This window comes from Chroicocephalus ridibundus, chromosome 4 (assembly GCF_963924245.1).
Source record: "Chroicocephalus ridibundus chromosome 4, bChrRid1.1, whole genome shotgun sequence".
Lineage (NCBI taxonomy): Eukaryota > Metazoa > Chordata > Aves > Charadriiformes > Laridae > Chroicocephalus > Chroicocephalus ridibundus.
The window spans coordinates 31594168-31611013 of record NC_086287.1 but is presented as its reverse complement, the minus strand read 5'-3'; the positions used below and the strand labels follow the sequence as shown (position 1 = coordinate 31611013).

At 53.0% G+C, this 16846-nt stretch overlaps 1 protein-coding gene and 1 long non-coding RNA gene across 3 annotated transcripts; one reads left to right on the top strand and one right to left on the bottom strand.

The window, feature by feature from the left end:
* Window positions 1-5443: 5443 nt before the first annotated feature.
* Window positions 5444-9164, bottom strand: NFKBIA (NFKB inhibitor alpha). Its single transcript, XM_063333651.1, has 6 exons — window positions 8761-9164; window positions 8299-8407; window positions 7612-7822; window positions 7057-7145; window positions 6679-6939; window positions 5444-6173 (listed from the first exon to the last, which is right to left on the bottom strand). The coding sequence occupies exons 1-6, from the start codon at window positions 9039-9041 to the stop codon at window positions 6126-6128; spliced, it is 999 nt and encodes a 332-aa protein (XP_063189721.1). The 5' UTR covers window positions 9042-9164; the 3' UTR covers window positions 5444-6125.
* Window positions 9165-9963: 799 nt separating this feature from the next.
* Window positions 9964-15542, top strand: LOC134515082 (uncharacterized). Of its 2 annotated transcripts, XR_010070866.1 has the most exons (5): window positions 9964-10208; window positions 10326-10398; window positions 10547-10601; window positions 11510-11615; window positions 12574-15542. It is a non-coding gene; the product is annotated as an uncharacterized LOC134515082 (long non-coding RNA). The 2 variants fall into 2 exon arrangements; XR_010070865.1 differs by having other exon boundaries at window positions 10326-10601.
* The last annotated feature ends 1304 nt before the right edge of the window (window positions 15543-16846 follow it).

Here is a 16846-nt window from a genome sequence, read left to right as displayed (position 1 = left end):
ACGTCTCAGAGAAGCTGCTGCCACGAGTCAGATCTCAGTTTTTGGATGAAATCCAGAAACATCAGCCTTGACGCACGCTGGAATGGAAACCCATCCACTTAGAAAAAAACTGAAAGAAGAGGGTGGTTTTGTTCTGCGTGCTGCACAGGCCGGGCGGCCATCCTCGACGACTCTCCGTCCCTCTCAGCTCAGCGTGGCACGCCGAGCTCAGACGTGCTGCGTCCTTTTCCCACGCAGAGAGGAAAGGCACCATGTGGGTCCTCCCACGCGGCATGAGCGAACGCCACGGGATGGCCTTGGGCACACATCGGTGCTCCTCACACCCACCAGGGCTCCTCGGGGCAGGGGGGGTGTGTAAATCTGCATCTCCCTTGACCCCCCGGGGTGATCCCCAGTGCAAACAAGGAGCGCTGCCGAAGCGGAGCAGCAGCCCTCGCACAGATCTTCTGCAGGGCCTTGGGAAACTCCCTCCTCCAAGCTACTGAAATCCAGGGGTAATAATTAACCGAGCTAAGTGTTGCGCTGTAATTGCGGCCCCGTGCCCTTCACTGGGTGCATGTGTGTTAAAAAATATTTGCGTTTTTAAGGCTCTTTCTTGCAGCACTTTGCACACCTTTGCTCATATTTTGCTTTCAGCTGGAGGGGTGTGAGGGATCCTACACTTCCCGTGTAGGATGTGCAGGAAAATGAATCCGAATGCACTGAAACTGAGAATGAGAAAAGGATTTAAATGACAGGAGTGAAGGCGTGTTCCTCCGGAGCAGGGAAGCCCCTGGGGCTGGCGGTGGGCAGGCAAGAGGCCGCACTCCAGCTGCTGGAGAGGCAATGGAGCCCGGTGCTGCCGCTTGTGGCTCCTGTAACGGGGTAAAACTGCAGAAAGGAGTGAGCGGGGAAAACCCCACCTCTCTTCTGGCAGGGACTGGAAAGTCTTGTTTGGAAAATTGGACAAGGAGACGTTCCTGGGAAAATCTGAGTGCTGGAGCACGGGGAGGGAGGGAGGGCAGTCAAACCTCCAGGGTGTTGGGGGATTTTCTGTTTCAACCCCTCTGGACTTCTTACATTGCGGCATGATAAATGTGTCGGTGTTTAAAGGCAGCCTTTTGGCCCTCATGTTAATGCTTCAGAGCGCTGTCTGAAGGGACGGGGAGGCGAGAGCTGCCAGAGCTGTGACAGGCGCTTGCTGGAGACAAGCTGTGCAGTGGCCGTCCTAGTGGTGCGTGCCGTCTCGGCTGGCGGGAGGGGACAGGACTTCCCAGCTCCCTCGCCCCACAGGATCCCGGCAGGGCACAGGACTTCCCAGCTCCCTCGCCCCACAGGATCCCACACCAGTGCTGGGAGCAGAGCAACACTGGAAAAGCCCTTCCTCCACCCCCCTGAAGTGAGGGCGGGCTTTCGCCCAGGGAGAGGGTCCTCCCTACCATCCCTGCACTCCCTTGTGCAGTTCTTTCTTCTAGGAACAACCAGATGCTTAATTATTTCCACAGCTCAGCTTCTGCAGAAGAATGATCTGTGCTGGAACCCTGCCTGGCCCGCAGTCCACCATCATTGAAGATTTTCTATTAAAATAAGTCACAAATGATACTTTTCGTCCTCCTCGGAGATCACTGTGTCTTTCCTCAGGTTTGATTGATGGTTCCACCTTTTCCTCTCCTCACTCAACCGTTTTGCTCATCCAAATCTGAATTAAAGCTGTGGGGCAAAGCCAGTAGCAGTGGGGCTGCCACTTCGGGGCATAGATTAAGGGTCCTGGTGGCCCCACTGCCTTGTGGTGCATCGAGTCCTGCTGGGACAGGCAGGTCGATGTGTCCACCAGCTGGGTGTGGGGCGCATGGTTGGTAAACACTGTCCCTTGGCTCCGTAGTTATAGTGTGTAAAATGCCAAGTAGTCAACAGGGACCCCCTTCCTAATGTCAAAGGGCTGAAGGAGGAGGGGGAGGAGAGCAAGAGTTAAGGCCCCCAGGTTAGGACTGTGGCCCCTCGTGGTGTCCAAGCCCACCGGCAGGCAGCTCCTGGAGCTGCCCATCCCACCTCCTGCCACTGAGGGGGCTGAGACACCCACACCTCTGTGTCAAACAGCCGGCACAGCCCAGGCTGGGCGAGAGGAGCACGCTGCACCATACAAGAGCAGCAGAGCGAGCAGACCTGGGGAGGGCTTTGTCTCCGGACTGCAAAGGTCAGGCTGGCGCTGGAGCCGGTGGGAGATACGCAGCCTCTCTGCACGCATCCTGAGGTGCAAAGCTGCCTTTTGCCCTTTCTTTTACACTTTCCAAAGCTGCAGTGGATGCAGGAGAAGGATTCACAATTTACTGTGTGGCAGCCAGGGCTTGGGGTCTGCTCTCCACCATTACCGTCCCCTTGCATTTTGTCTGTCACCCCCATAAGGTTCTTGAGAAGTCCAGGGCCAATGCTGAGTGAGGTGAAAGGCAGGAGTGCAGGGACTGAAGGTCTCTAGGTTGTGTTCGGGCGAGGGAGGCGTGCAGGGAGCTGGAGTGCGAGGAGGAAGAGGAGGGTGTGGGAGGAAACGGGGAGTTCAGCTCTTTGTGCGCAATATAAGGAAGTATGGGAATATCCCTGCAGGATTATCAAAGAGATTTACAAGAATGGGGAGCGCAGAAAGGCTGGAAACAAAAATGCAGCCTCATGCTGTGCAATGTCATAAGGTGTGAGTGAGTTCATGGTGAGCTGGCATTGCAGGAGAAGAGGGAAGGGGACCTGCTGAAAGGTGGTCACCGTGGAAGGGACAAAAGAGCAGGCAGGGGTGGATATGGGTGCGAGGACAGCAATAGCAGAGGATGGGCATGGCAGGAGCTGGGGAAAGGAATGAGGCTAATGGAGAGAGGGTCAGAGTCAGGAAACTGGAACTTCACAGGACCTTGATCTGCAGCAGTAGGGCTACTCTTGAAGCTTGCTGAGCCACCTAGGGAGGGTGGCGAAGGTGCTGGGGGAGAATTTTGAACCCTGAGCTGGCACAGAGAAGCGTTGTCAGGAGCTGAGGCGAGGAGGAGGACGAGCAGGAGCAAGCTGGCATGCTCTGCTAATAGCAGCCGGGGCAGCTGAATAAGGAAAAAGTGATGCTGGCAGAATAAACGCGTGAGGAGTTCTTGCTCCGAGTCTTACAAATGCGACTGTGCAACACATCTGCCAGAGTGCCAAGAAGGTAGCATGAAGGCAGCTTATCACCAAAACCACTCTCAGAAGGTCTTTCTAAAGGCATAAGTGTGGAAAATCCAGAGACAGGGTGGACGTGCAGCAGTTAAGGGCACATTTTGGAAACTGGAGGGGTGCAGGGGGTGACCTACAGCAGTCAATCTTGTTATATCATCAAGCGAGCGGGCAAAGCTCTGCACTGAATAGCCCCACGTTAGCAATGCATGAATACACACCATGCCCCGACCTATTTTGCTAACAAACACAGATTCTCACATTAATCTCTGTCCTACTTGCTTTTCCTGCGGTTCCTCCACGTACGATACTTGGTTACTTTTGCATGACCGGGGGAGGCAAACAGTAGCGTAACCAGCATGCGGTACCTGGGCAATGATTTGTTTAGCTGCAAAACTTCCTTGTACATTAAAGCATTTGCTTAATTTATTAAGTCATTATAGAATTCTTGCAAGATTATAGCAGCAGCTTCCTAAGATACTGTTTGTCTAAATGTTGCAATGGGCGGGAGAGAATGTCCCGCTGCCTCCGAAACTACTCAGCCGACCTGGTACTACTGATAACTGCACTTTCCTTCCTCCCTCTGGCCTTCGAATAAAAAGTATTTGCATTCAGATGGTATCTATTTAAATATTTGCATACCAGGTCCAGCCGTGTACCCGAGCAGTTCCAGAACACTGATATCTATAGCTGGTGAATGCCTCTGCAGGGCCTTGACAGCATTTCCAGCTCCTGTTTTGAATGGGGGGGGGGGAATTAAATGTAGCTAATGAGAGGAACGTTGCCTTTTCTATTTCTAACCGTGACAGCATCGTGTTTAGTCAAGAAAGGCTGAAAGTCACCTGGGGTTCTTTACTGGTGAAAAACCTGTAGCAGCAGGTGGATGAGCCCCCCCGGTCCCCATCCCCAGCTCAGATTCAGCGGTCGTTCGGGGTGCAGGGTGAGGCCCGGAGAAGAAGGGTTTGGCAGATTCTCACCCAGCTCCACGCCTGGAAAACTTTGCAGGTCTGCCATGCTGGCATGGCCCTGTCTGACAGAAGGAAGTTTCAGCGCGTACACCTGGGCTGTGCTCATGCGATGAGAGTGGAAAGGAAATAAAAATGACTCAGGATGACAATTTTATATAATCCTTTCCACAGTGGCCTTTGGCTCCCATGCAAATGAGGAAGCACCCAGGCAGCCGTGCTGCTCTTCCTCATACCAGAGAGCCCTCCTTAGAGCAGGTGGTATGTCAGGAACCCCTGGGGAAGAGCAGGGCGGAAAATGGGAATGGGTGTCCCTGTGCAACCTGGAGCCATGGCCTTCTCCGGCGGCCCGAGCCGGGCTGGGTGCCAGCAGCACAGAAGTCGCCTGGCCAACGCTCTTGGCAGAGCTCGGTCCTGCGTCAGCAGCTCTGGTGCACACCGTCCCCGTCCAGGGGGTTACGGCACAGAAGGAACGGGGCACGGTCACCCCTCACACAACCCACCCTTTGCGTGGTCACACAACGGGCTAAAATCCGGGGCTAAAATTAGTCCTGCGCTGCGAGACGCTGCCAACAGAAAATCCGGAGCGGGCGAGGATTTGAGCAAAGTGATTCCATCTGCCCGAACGCCGGAGAGAAGCACGCAGGAATAACTGGAGCGGGTTAAAACCACATCCTCCACCGCTGTGAAGGGAACAAGGAGAGCTGTGGCTCCCGCAGCGGGGAAGGCGGGGGGAGGCCCCACGCCTGTATTTCAGGGGTGGAAGGCAGCAGCACGTGTTCCCGGGCGTGCGCTCCCGCTTCCCGCGGAAATCCCCTTTGGAAAATCCAAAGGTGTCCGAGTTCAAACCGGAGCCGGAGCCGGGTGATACATGAGAGGGTGAGCGGGTGCGGGGCTGAGCAGCAAAACTCCAGCCTCCCCCGGCAAGTCCTGGCAAGAGCTGCCGAGTATCGGAGCTGGAAAAAAAAGGTGCCACGAGGGCGGGTGGGTGGGTGCTGCCACTGACGGCCTCAAAACCCCCTTCTCTAGTGCCGTGTTTGGGTGATGGAGGGGGAATCCCAGCCCCCTGACCCGCCAGCCACAACGGGCGCAGGAAACGACACCTACGTCTGCTTCCAAAATTAGCTGCAGCAGAAGGGCTGGGAGCTGCGAGCTGCTCCGATGTCTTACCACTGCTGAGGGGAACCACCAAAACCCCCTGAGCCCGTGACCCCATCGACCTACTAGGTGTTAAATGTTTCTTAAAAAGCAAACCAGGTGGATTCCCATGTCTCTCGGGACAATGAGGTGGGCCATGAACCACTTCACAGACCAGGTAGGGTAATCTGACTTTTTTTAATAAATACATATCTCACATGTACCAAAATAATTATAAACAAAAAATGTACAGTATTTACACAATATACAATTGCTAAAACGTGTAGCAATTATGACACACATGGTGTGAAACACACAGTTTCCAATGCCCACAGTTAACATTATTGCTACTTTCTCCTAACAGCCAGGAGGTGACCGGTCCCTTGGTTTGACGACTCCGCCGGAGACGCCCCATCGAGAGCAGCTGAGGTCGGTCAGTAAGGCCAGGGAGCGCCCAATGCAAATTCACACACAGCCTCCGAGACGATGGGGTCTTGGTAAGAGCCTGCCTTGCCACGAGAGGACACGCGCTCCTCCTGGGACTTAACGCCACGAGATAGCTCTCTGTAACTAGCAGGCTGGATACGTAGCCTGCTACCTTCGTAGGGTTGAGAAGATGGGCTACGTGGCTCTTTATCGGGTGGTGTGAATAATCACAGATCTCTATTGATGTTACACATCCCACTCCTGTACTTAAACACCTGGAACCATCCTGTTACAATTACATGCTCCTTGCTGGGCAGTGTAGTATTTCCCTCCTGGTTTTTCCCTCCGCATTGCGACTTTCTTTTTAAATGAAGGAAGTCAGTCCTTTTTCTGTACATATATACACAGTCACTTCTTTTCACAGAAAGCTCTGCTTTAAAATGACAGCTGTCGTCCTCCAATAAGGCAGTCATCATATATAAGCTGGAAGAAAAAAACAAAAGGCTGTTAATGCAAAACTCTTACTGGGATTATTGTATCCACTCTGGGATAACTGCCAAATTCTGCATGCCCCGACTTCGGCAGCGTATAAAATTTCTACACTGAAATGGTTACGTTTGCCATTTCGCAGCACTGAGCATGTTACAAAAACAAATGCTGGGGAGGAGAAAACCACCCATTAACTTGAATTTTATCTCACGAGGTTCTGTAGGTGTCAGCAACAGAACTCGTGTTGCGTGAAGTTAACCTCCGCTCCCTTGTGCAATTTTTTTCCATTTTATTCTTAAATGTAATCTATTTATATGCTTGCCCCAACTGCCATCTTGCTGATGGCTGGCAGCGTAACCTCGCTTTATGGGTTATTTATACCCATCTGTTATATAGGTAAGAGGCCACTGGAGCATGGCATCAGAGCGGTGCCAACCAAAAAAAACTACAAAGGGCAGGATTTTCCCTTTCTCTTGAAAAGGTGCAAATAGCTACTTACTTCATCCTCTGTGAATTCAGGCTCCGATTCGCTGCTCTCCTCGTCCTCACTTTCTGGCAACATCTGCAGGTCGGCTGTGGTCAGCTGCTTCAGCTGGTCCTGTATGCTGGAGTTGTCTCTTCCCCACGTGAGCTGGTAGGGGGAGTAGCCCTGGTAGGTCACTTTGTTCACGTCCGCCCCGTGTTTCACCAGAAGCGACACCAGGTCTGAATTCTGCAGGTCGACAGCCAAATGTAGTGCCGTTCTGCCATTGCACGGCTCCTGCGTGAAAATAAGACAAGGTTTGGCATGTTAGGAGAGCCAGAGACGGTGCCAGACCTGTTGATTCTCATGGCTACGCAGCCCTGCTCCGTTAAATTCACGGTATAGGTTACATACCTGAGCATTTACGTCTGCTCCCAAGGACAGCAAGTACTCGACAATAGCCAGGTATCCTTGAATAGATGCCAAATGGAGACACGTATGTCCTGCAAAACACAAATGAAGGGAAAATCTGAGTAAGTCTAACCTACTATTCAGTTAAAGTCAAGATTACAGGACAGTCTGCAATTTATCCACGGCAAAAGGGTGTTTTCCAAAAAAGCTTTCCAGTAAGTATGAATAACAGGGTTGGATTTTGGAAAGACTTATTAGAGGCTTTATTCTGGTGTTTGACTGCAACTTATTTTAACCCAAAAAAAAAAAGGAGCACTGCAAAAGTGCACTAAAAATGCAAAATTCAAAGCCATGAGAGCCAGTAATCAACAGTAAGGAGTCCTACAAGACAGTGACACTTTAAAGAAGTCGGACACTGCTGTGTGCTTTGGACTCCTCAACTCTCAAAGGGGCATAACGATCCTTCTCCACCTATCCAGAGATCTTTGAGCAATACGGGACAACAGCTCTACCCTTGGTACAGCACACCGACACAGATGTACAGCAGTGTGTCCGTACCATTGTAGTTGGTGGCCTGCAGGACAGCGAGGAGGTGGTGCGGCTGGCAGTGCTGCGTGAGGACGCTGACGCTCCTGAGGGAGCCCTGCTGGCAGGCAATGTGCAGGGGGGTGTTCCCTCGGAAGTCCCTGATTTCCAGGTCACATCCGGCCTTCAGAAGATGCTCGGCAATTTCAGGCTGATCGGTGATCACTGCCAGGTGAAGAGGAGTCTGCAGGCAGAAAAGAAAAGGCAAACCTGTGAGTTACAAACTTGGCAGCAACGTCTGGACAAACAGACCCCCTGACCGCTTGGTGATTTGTGCCCCCCAGTTAAAAACACCCCCCAGAAACTCAGTTCTTTACGCTTCCCGACATATTGCATTGTTGCCCTTTAGTCTGGAAGTGATGCACTCAGGGCTCTCCGGATACTGAACAGACAATCCATATGAAGGGTATCATTAGCATCCCAATAAAGAGGGATGCAACCCATTGCATCATATTTGAAAAATGCGGGCGTTAAATGGCACTCTCAGAGGAGAGGAAGCGTTGTACTAACGCTGGGGACTTCCCTGAATGTAGGCTTTGATTTACTATCCACCAATTAAAAGAAAATTTTAAAAGGACTTTTGGGGAGGGAATTTCCCAGAGGGCTTTTGTGGGGGTGGGGGGGTACAATCCGGATTTGGGTCTGTGGAGGTGAAAGTACCTGGCTGAGGTTGTTCTGGAAGTTCAGGAAAGCACGGTCCCCGGCCGTCTGCCGGATCACCTCCAGGCTCAGAGCTTTTTCCTCGTGAATAATCGCCAAGTGGAGAAAACTGCAGGGGGGAAAAAATAAAATGAAAATTAATTAAACGACCCACGCTAAAAGCCCCCTAAACGCCACGTTAAACACCCCCAGACCCCCGGGGGGGTCCGAGGGCAGGGTGACGGGCGGGTGTCGCAAGCCGGGGCTTTCGGCGTCCGGGGCTTTCCGCCGCCGCGGAGCCGCCCGGCCCTGGCGCCCCTCCAGGGACTTTCCGCCCTCCCCGCCCCGCCGCGGCCCAGCCCGGCGCCTCCCCGCCGGCAGCACATCCTGTCCCCGTCCTCACCCTGCCGCGTCCCCCCCGACCCGCGTCCCTATCCCAGTTCCCCCCCCTCCACCTCGATCCCCCCCCCCCCCCCGACTTACGTGTCTCCGTCCTCCGTCAGCTGCTGCGCCCAGGCGGGCGGTTCGCGGGGCTGCAGGCGTATGTCCTCCAGCTCCTTCACCAGCTGCCGGTACTCCTCTTCCTTCATGGAGTCCAAGCCGCTGTCGTGGCGGTCGTCGAGCGGGAACCCGCCCTGACGCTCTTTCTTCGCTTGCTCGTAGCCCTCCATCACCGGCGGCTCGACGGGGCGGCGGGCGCTGATCATGGCGGCGGGGCTCCGGCTTGGCGGCGAGTGAGCGGCGGCGGCGGCGGCGCTGGGCATATACACCCCGGCGAGGGGGATTTCTGCGGGGGAGGAGCCGCCGAGGACGGGAATTTCCAGCCACTCAAAGCCCGACCGACGGGTCTGGTCCTGCTCGGCGCCGCGGGCGATGGCAGGGAGGGCGGATCGCAGCGGGCCGGCCCCTTCCCTCCCCTCCGCCGCCCCGGGAGGGGAGGGAAGAGGTCGGCCCGGGAGGGGACTTGGCGTTTTTCCACGTCGAGGGGGAAGTACTCGCCTCCCCGGCGTCCCCGTCGGTACTTCCCTGCAGCGCCCCGGGCTGCTGCCCCTTGCCGGCTTTCCCGGGGGGCTTTCCCTGCCTTGCCCGGTCATGGGGCTCCCGGTGCCCCCTCCCCGGCAGGGCAGCGGGTGTGCGCACCGCTGCGGGGGTCCTTGCACGCTGCAGGGTCCCCTTGCACACCACGGGGCTCTTTGCACCAGGGTCCCCTTGCACGCTGCAGGGGTCCTGGCGCGTTGGGGACCACCTGCACTGCTGGCCTTGATTGCACCCCACGTCCCCTCCTGACTTTCCCGCCCGCTTGCTGTTCCGTACGAGGAGCCGTGGGATGTCTCAGGCCAGAAGGCCAGTCTGTAAGCATACAAAGTGGTGGTCATCACACTCGGAGGAGCCCCACCACCCATGAGGTGCAGCGTATCACCACAGCTCTCCTCCATCGCCCTCATCTGCAGCAGATCCCTGACCCTGTGAGGATCATTTCGAGGGCTGGTGAGAGGGACTCCCTTTTGGAGTCGTTAACCAGCGCTCGTTTGATAGCAGGGACGGAATTTGTAGCCAGTCCAGGGTACGAGGTCATGCTGAAAGTTCAGGGAACCAAACGCCACCCGAGCGATGCTGAGGCTGCATCAGCATGCCGCATGTCTTCCCTGCTATTGCTTTGGCGGGAATTGCTATTATTTTGGCGGGGAAAATGGCTTTTTGGAGAGATTCAGGTTAGTATTGCACATGACTGGTGTTATGGTGTCACGACGCCTGCAGGTGTGCAGGTGCTGCCTCGGCGTTCAGAGGATTTCCCTTCTCTGCTGTGCGTAAGTTTTCACTCTGTTTTCAGTGCAGTGGGACCAGGAATGAACAGGAGAATTCTACGCCACTCCTGTACACACAATTTCTGTTCCAGGACTAAACAGGCCTCTTTCAGAAAGTACATACAGGTAACAAACGTTTTTAAAGAAGAAATGACATTTTCTGCCTCTATTCTTACTTCCTCTGGCCATTCCTAATGATTCTTCTCTGCTCCTCTTTACTGCTGTCGTGGCATCCATGGGTAGTGACAACTGGATAAATGCAGGCTCCCACATGGATAAAAGGCATCGTCTGCTGACAGCACTGAATTTTTCCCTGGTGAATTTTTGCTTCTACTTCTCAGATGTGGGGGATTCCCATGAAGAAATTTTCTTCTCTTGCAACTATTGCCGGCTTCGCTGAGTAACAGTGTCTGTGCTTTTTTCCTTTTGTCATTTTCCCATTGGATGGCATCCCTTTGAACAAGAAAAATCCAAAGATGAAAGGGGGAGCCAGAGGAGAGGGCGAACGCCTGACTTTCCGTGAGCAGATGTTCCTGATTTTCAGCCCAGCTGGCCCATTCCTGGGCTTTTTTTCGTTATTCATCACTTGGCCTGGGACAACCCGCTGGTGCTTTTGGGCAGGTTTAGAAAAAAGCCATACAACTCTTTTCTTTTATAGGTTAAGGGTTATGAAAGTGTTGCGAGCTTCTTGAAACAGTTTCCCCTTTTTAATGTAAATCGCCAGGGGAAATTTAATTAACAAATGAATCTCCTCCTACCCGCTTCCCTGCAAAAAAGGGAGGCTGGGAGTTAGAAAGCAAGCTCCTGCTCTGACTGGCAGGGGAATCAAGCCCGGCCACGGCTGCCTCGGGTTGGGGTTTTGCTAGAACCACGCAGAAATTAAACTTTAAAACTCCCCGTCCCCACTGCGATGTCTGGAAACCAGATTCAGCAAAGTGAGTTCTTTGCCTCCTTCTATAAGCGACCTCCAGCTGCTCTCGCAGGCAAACGCGGGGCTATTTTTAGCAAGCATTTGCCAGCAGAAACCTCTTTTCGGAGGCACGCGAGGTGCTTTTATTTTGTGTGCTGCGTTTTAACCCGGCAGTACTGCAGCCAGTTAGTTGTAGGTGGCGGAAAGGAGATGGAAAATGTTTTCTGGATGGAAAGTGGCGCCGAGGCCAACCCCAGCCCACTTCCTGCCCCAGGGAGATGCTGCCACTCCGCAGCCCGGCCCCGGGGTGTCGGCGGGGGGGGGGTGGCCCAGACATGGACCAGCACCCCTGGGTATTAGGCAGCCAAAAAGCACGGATAGAGAAGGGATTCTGCCCTAAACCCTCATGTACATGTAAAGTAGCAGGGGCGGGATGCAGTAAAGATGCAGGGGCAAGCGCAACCCTCGTTAAAATTAAAACAAATAAAGCTGCTGTCTTCTCTGTAACCCCTCACAGCTCATCGTACAATGTTTGCCTAGAGGGACGGCATATGGAAGATAGTATAAAGCAAAGGTTTTGAAGCAGGAGTGAAGGTCATTGATGCTGCTTTTGTGCTACTGAGGTACTTTTTGTGCTACTGTCTTTGGCTTTTTGGTTTTTTTTTTTGAAAGTTAACACATTTTAGCAGTTCTTCTATACAATTTTCTACACGGTCCACAAGAGAAAAAAAAGTAGAAAGAAACAAACTCGGCTTTTGGATATGAGGTTTTTGGATATAGGGTGGAGCCTGTCACACCTCTGATTTCCTAGGTGGCCTCTCACCCAGGTGTTGCAGCTCTGGGAGGCTCAGACATGACCCCCGGGGACAGAGAGCTGGGACAGGGGTTAGCCCTGCTGAAACAGGAGCAAAGCTTTATGAACGCTGCAGTCATTTGCGCCAAACTGAACCCTCTTTGTCCTCTTGTGCCTTCTGGTTTAATACCTCTGCTGTGTCTGTATTAATTTCACAGGAGCATGTTTTTTTGCTCATCAGCTTGAGAGGAGATTAAGGTTCTCTGCAGTTTGGCATTTGGGACTATGTTAGTAGCCTCCGTTGCCTGGTCCAGCGGGCACTGCAGGACCAAGGGACTGCCGAAAAGTCACTATAACAATGTAAAAGGCCACAAGAGGTGGTTTTGCACCTGATACCTAAGGGCTAGATTTTGCAAAAGCCTCCTCCGCTCTGGGTGCCCTGAGCACTCAGTCGGCGGGGCAGCGGGGCTGCGGGGACGAGATGTTTGTTTTTATTCTACCTTGCAGAAAGCAGCTGGCAGGGCGCGGAGAAGCAGCCTTGCGTGCCTGAATGCTGCAAAGGGGCAGTAGGGTTTTAATCAGTTTTTAAAGTACATGAAAGATTCTCGTGCTGCTTCCTCCAGCAAACACATTAAACTGTAATTTCCTGATTGCCACACTAATCATGAGAACCGTCTAGTGCTGTCGCTGTGGTGCTGTTGATTTACCAGAGTTGGTCCCTCAACTTCATCCTTTTGTGATTGCTGCTGCAGATACCTATTAACCGTTTCCTCCCATTTAATTTCCAGGGCTATGCACGGCTTGCAGTAAACGTACCGGGAAAGGTGGTTCACAACATCCAGCAGGATCTTGGCCCAGGCAGTTGAAACCAAAAGCAAAGCAAAGCAAATTGGTGCAGTAAAGCTGCTGTCTACATGTGTACGCACACGTGCAGACACTCCTTTGGAATAGGACTCCGGTTTATTGCTCCAAAAGTCTACGGACATTGAAAGTGCGATGGAAGCCAGGGAACACTTAACATTATCATTCTGATAACATTTTGCAATTAAAATCCACACATCTCAGGCTCCCACTTAGAGCTGCTATAGAGATAAGAACCAGGCAGCTCCAAGCAATTAGTCCAGTGGTAAGCAAGGAAAACATATTTCCCTCCTGCTTTATAATAATAATATGACTATAATTTGAAAGCTTTAAAAAAAATGGCCAAATAAGAAGAAGGAAAGTTAAGCAAAGTCCATTTTTGTCAGCTGGGATGAGGGCTGACGGTGGTGATACACGTGCCACGTGGCCTGAATCCCTACCTCCTCAGACTTTTTCATCGGAGGCTATTATGGGACAGCCAGATGCTCCAAAAAGCAGTATGGTGGATGCAGTAGGAAGCATTTCTCCGCCTTATTTGAGCTGATACAATATCCAAGCAAACAGTGCGGGGAATAATTTTTGGCACATAAAGCCAAAGTCCAAATTAAGGCGTTTAAAATCCTACCCATGTCCCACAGATATAGAAATGGAGTTAACTAGGGTGTCCCGGCCGGAGTCTAATGGTCCCAGACTTCTGGCTGGCTACACTAGTCTCTGCTTTTATTTTTAGACTGCAGCTTATTTTTGGCATCTCTTAAAGTGATGTATTGCGTCCCTGGAAAGATCTGCATTTCTCTGTGTGAACCGTGGGCTGTTTATATATCAATTCATTGCATTTCTGGGGATCCTTAGGGATGAGATGTACCGTATCCATTTAAACTGCTTTTATTGTTATGCCTTAAGGGTAAATACAGGGCAAGTCATTTGAAAGTGCCTACCACTTGGAAGACAAGTTTTCCCTGGTGTTATTCCCATTTCTCAGGTGGAAGTTTTGTTAAAGCGCGTTGCTTGCGAAGCTGGAAGCTGATGCTCGCTGCCTGATGCAGCAGAGCTTGCTGCCACGTGTGTTTCATTTAGGAAAGAGGAGACTCGGGCTGGGGGAAGAGAAGAGCGGCAGAGCCAGGCTTCTTGAGCTTGCTGGACAACTTTCCCTTCAGCAATACGAGTAACGTTGCTCCCCACCGGTCCAGCCCCCTCTGTGGTTGCAGACAAAGTGGAAGCACCTGACAGGGAAAATATGAACTGGGAGCGCGCTAATGATTAAAAAGGGACTTTCCCCCTGCAAGCAACTGTGACATTTGGTAATGTTACCGTCTCTAGTTCTTCCCAGCAAGGAGGAGCCTTGCAAATGTGGAGAGAGCGGCATGGCGGGACCGTGCAGAAAACCGACCCGGTGAGAATTCGGGAGGGAGAGCTCTGCCTGGCAGAGGCCGAGCGCGGGCAGCCAGCGGGGCCGTGCCGAGGAGGGAGGTGCTTTCCTTTCTGTTCGCATTATGCATCCAGAGGCTCGAAGCTGGATCTGGACACAAATTTCCCAGTGGTACTGGGTGATATTTTGAGCAAACCAAAGACCTGAACTGAGTTAACGCTGAGTTGTCCGAGCGGGAGGCTGTGCAGGGGCAGTGAGAGCACACCGTTTGCTCTGAGCCTCCTCGCACTCCTGTGCAACCCTTCTCCCTACAGCTGGTGGGTGCGAGTCATCGTGGACAGACACAAAAAGCCAGTACGCTGCTTCTCTGTGAGCAGTGGGAGCTCGCCGCAGCAGACAGACACACGGCGAGCCTTAATTAGAAGCTGAACTGCGTGGGGGCCCAGGGATTTCCCTGGGGACGGATGTGGCAAACGCAGGGGCTAATGCAGCGAGTGCTGTAGCTGTGTGTCTGAGCTAGCAGGGGAGCTGCCAGGGGAGGAAGCAGGAAATACTAGACAATACCAAGAGCATAACCCTGAGAGAAAAAAAAAAAAAGAAGAAAAAAAGCCAACGGAAGATGAACTTCTGGCTGGATGCTTCCTGAAAAAGCCCTGGGACTGCCAGGCGAGGGTCTGTCTGGAGGTCGGTTCCTCCTGTGCGCACCCTCTTTGGAGGAGGGCAGGCTCTCTGCTCCCTGCTCCTTCTCCCGGTCAAAGTCCTTTGGAGCCCCAAAGCCCAGCAGACCACAGGGCTCTGGGAGGGGTAACCCCGATCGATCACCAACAAATTGCCTGTGGCTGACGATGGGTGTCAGCAGCAGCTGCTGCCGAGAAGGTGCTAAGGGGGGGCTCAGCTTTAAGTGCAGAACACTCCAGGGCTCTGCTCCCCAAGTTCCTAAGGCTTTAACCTCATTGTTTTCTGGAGTGGTTGAGGGCTGTGCTCGGAGCTGGAGCGTTGGCAGTGCCAGCAGGGAGCGCACGCAGCATTGCCAAGGACTGGATGTGCTTCTGGTGCCATGTCCTGGTCCAGCCCGTCCATCCTCTACCCATACCGATGGCTGTTGACGAGAGCGGGGCTGCAGTGCCTGGGGTAGTGCAGTTGTTCTTTGGAGGAGAGCAAGCTGGGAGAAGAGCTCCAAGGGACAGCAAAGATTTAGGCTGCATTGACAGGACTGCTAGGTGAGCTCTGGTTTACAGGCTGAGAGAGGCTAAATGCAGGCTCAGGGGGGTTAAATGCAGATTCTTCCAAACTCCAAACACCCCGTGCTCCGCATGCTCCGGGTATTCCTGCACTGCCAGGATGCAGGCTCTCCAGACCGGGTTATAATAGAATCCTCATTTCCTCCCAGAGCTCTTGCTCTCTCATATTCCTGTTTATTTTTGTGCAGCCAACTGCTTACTCCGAGCACGACCGCTCCTGGGGCAGGTGATGGCTGGCAGCCAGTTTGGGGCCACCAGCACTTACGGGCGCCAGGGGACAAGCAGTGCCGCCCTGTGGGGCTGCTTCACCTCTGCCGCCCGGGTTGGAGGGTCACTGATCCTGCCGGTCCTGTGGTACCTGAGCTGCACGTAGTAAAGGGGAACTGGAAGCAACAGCACGTCTTTCAGAGGATGCCGGGGCTGGTGATTCATTGCTGGAGCCGTGTTGGGGAGGAAGGGGGAGCAGATGGAGACGGACGCAGATCTTCCAGCCTGGGGAAGGTTTAAATTTATCACTCTCCGAGACTGTATCCATTCCTGGGATGATTTCCCATTTAGTGTATGCCTTTTAGGGCTCTGATTTCTTCAGATTTCGTGGGTGTTGTTTACTAACTCATGGCTGTGGTGTTTCCCAGACAGAAATACCTCTCCGGGATAAGCTCCTGCCTTTCTTGGACAGGCGGTTTGTGCACAGGCAGTAAATTCAGCTCTTCTGCGAACTCTCTGTCCTGTGCGTGAGCCGTGGTGACGTCTGTGGGCCTGCACACGGCATAGCCCCAAGGGCACACGGTGCCGGCCTTCCTTCGTTGTCCGGGAACACTGGACAAATGGGGAAAATGTAATCCTTGAGTTCTTCCCAGACCAGATTTCTGAGCAGGGAAAAATATAACTTGCTTGGGAAAACCCTGACCTCTGGCAACGCAGACTTAGGGCCATGGGTTTGGTTCTATGCTTGAGATAGGAAGATTCATGGAGGCTCTGAAACACGTTTGTGGGAAAGCCAACGAGGGAAGTGAGATGGGAGGGGGTGATTTTGCACAGAGCAATGCAGAGAAGCCATATCAGTCCCACTTTGAAACAAGTGTTTCACAGTCATACTATTTAATTCTTCTCCTGCCTGCATCCACAGACATGAGCCCTTTTCTTGGCTGCATCCCCTGCTTCCCAAAGCCCAGCATCCCACCGTGGCCGTCACAGGTGCCTCCTGTATCCTCACCAGCTGGCACTTCTTTGCCCCTGTAGAACTGGGAGGCAGAAGACATGGTAGTCAAAGTATCTTCATCTCCCAGGAGCCTACAGGAACCCGACCCTTTGCAGGAGTCAGCTGGCTGTACCATTACCTTGCCTCTCACCCTCTACGTATATAAAGCAACACCCTGTCCCTCATGTTATATTCGTATTTTCCCTTTTAAGGAGAGTCCTCGCTCACCCACCTCTCTGCTGTTCCTGTCGTGGCGGTGTCCGTCTGTCCCACTGGCACGTTTGTGCTCTGAGCTCTGCCTGGGACAGGCTCCTGGCACTGCTCGGCAAAGCCGTGCGCCTGTGCAGTCCCACAGTTCTGTAAGACATCTGGGATGCGTGCAGGCAACA

What these genes read in the sequence shown, in the direction of transcription:
- NFKBIA (XM_063333651.1), bottom strand. Translation starts at nt 9,041, where the DNA reads ATGCCCAGCGCCGCCGCCGCCGCCGCTCACTCGCCGCCAAGCCGGAGC. An exon ending in CTGACGGAGGACGGAGACAC is followed by an intron (nt 8,408 to 8,760) that starts GTAAGTCGGGGG and finishes TCCCCCCTGCAG; the next exon opens with TTTTCTCCACTTGGCGATTA. An exon ending in TCCAGAACAACCTCAGCCAG is followed by an intron (nt 7,823 to 8,298) that starts GTACTTTCACCT and finishes TTCTGCCTGCAG; the next exon opens with ACTCCTCTTCACCTGGCAGT.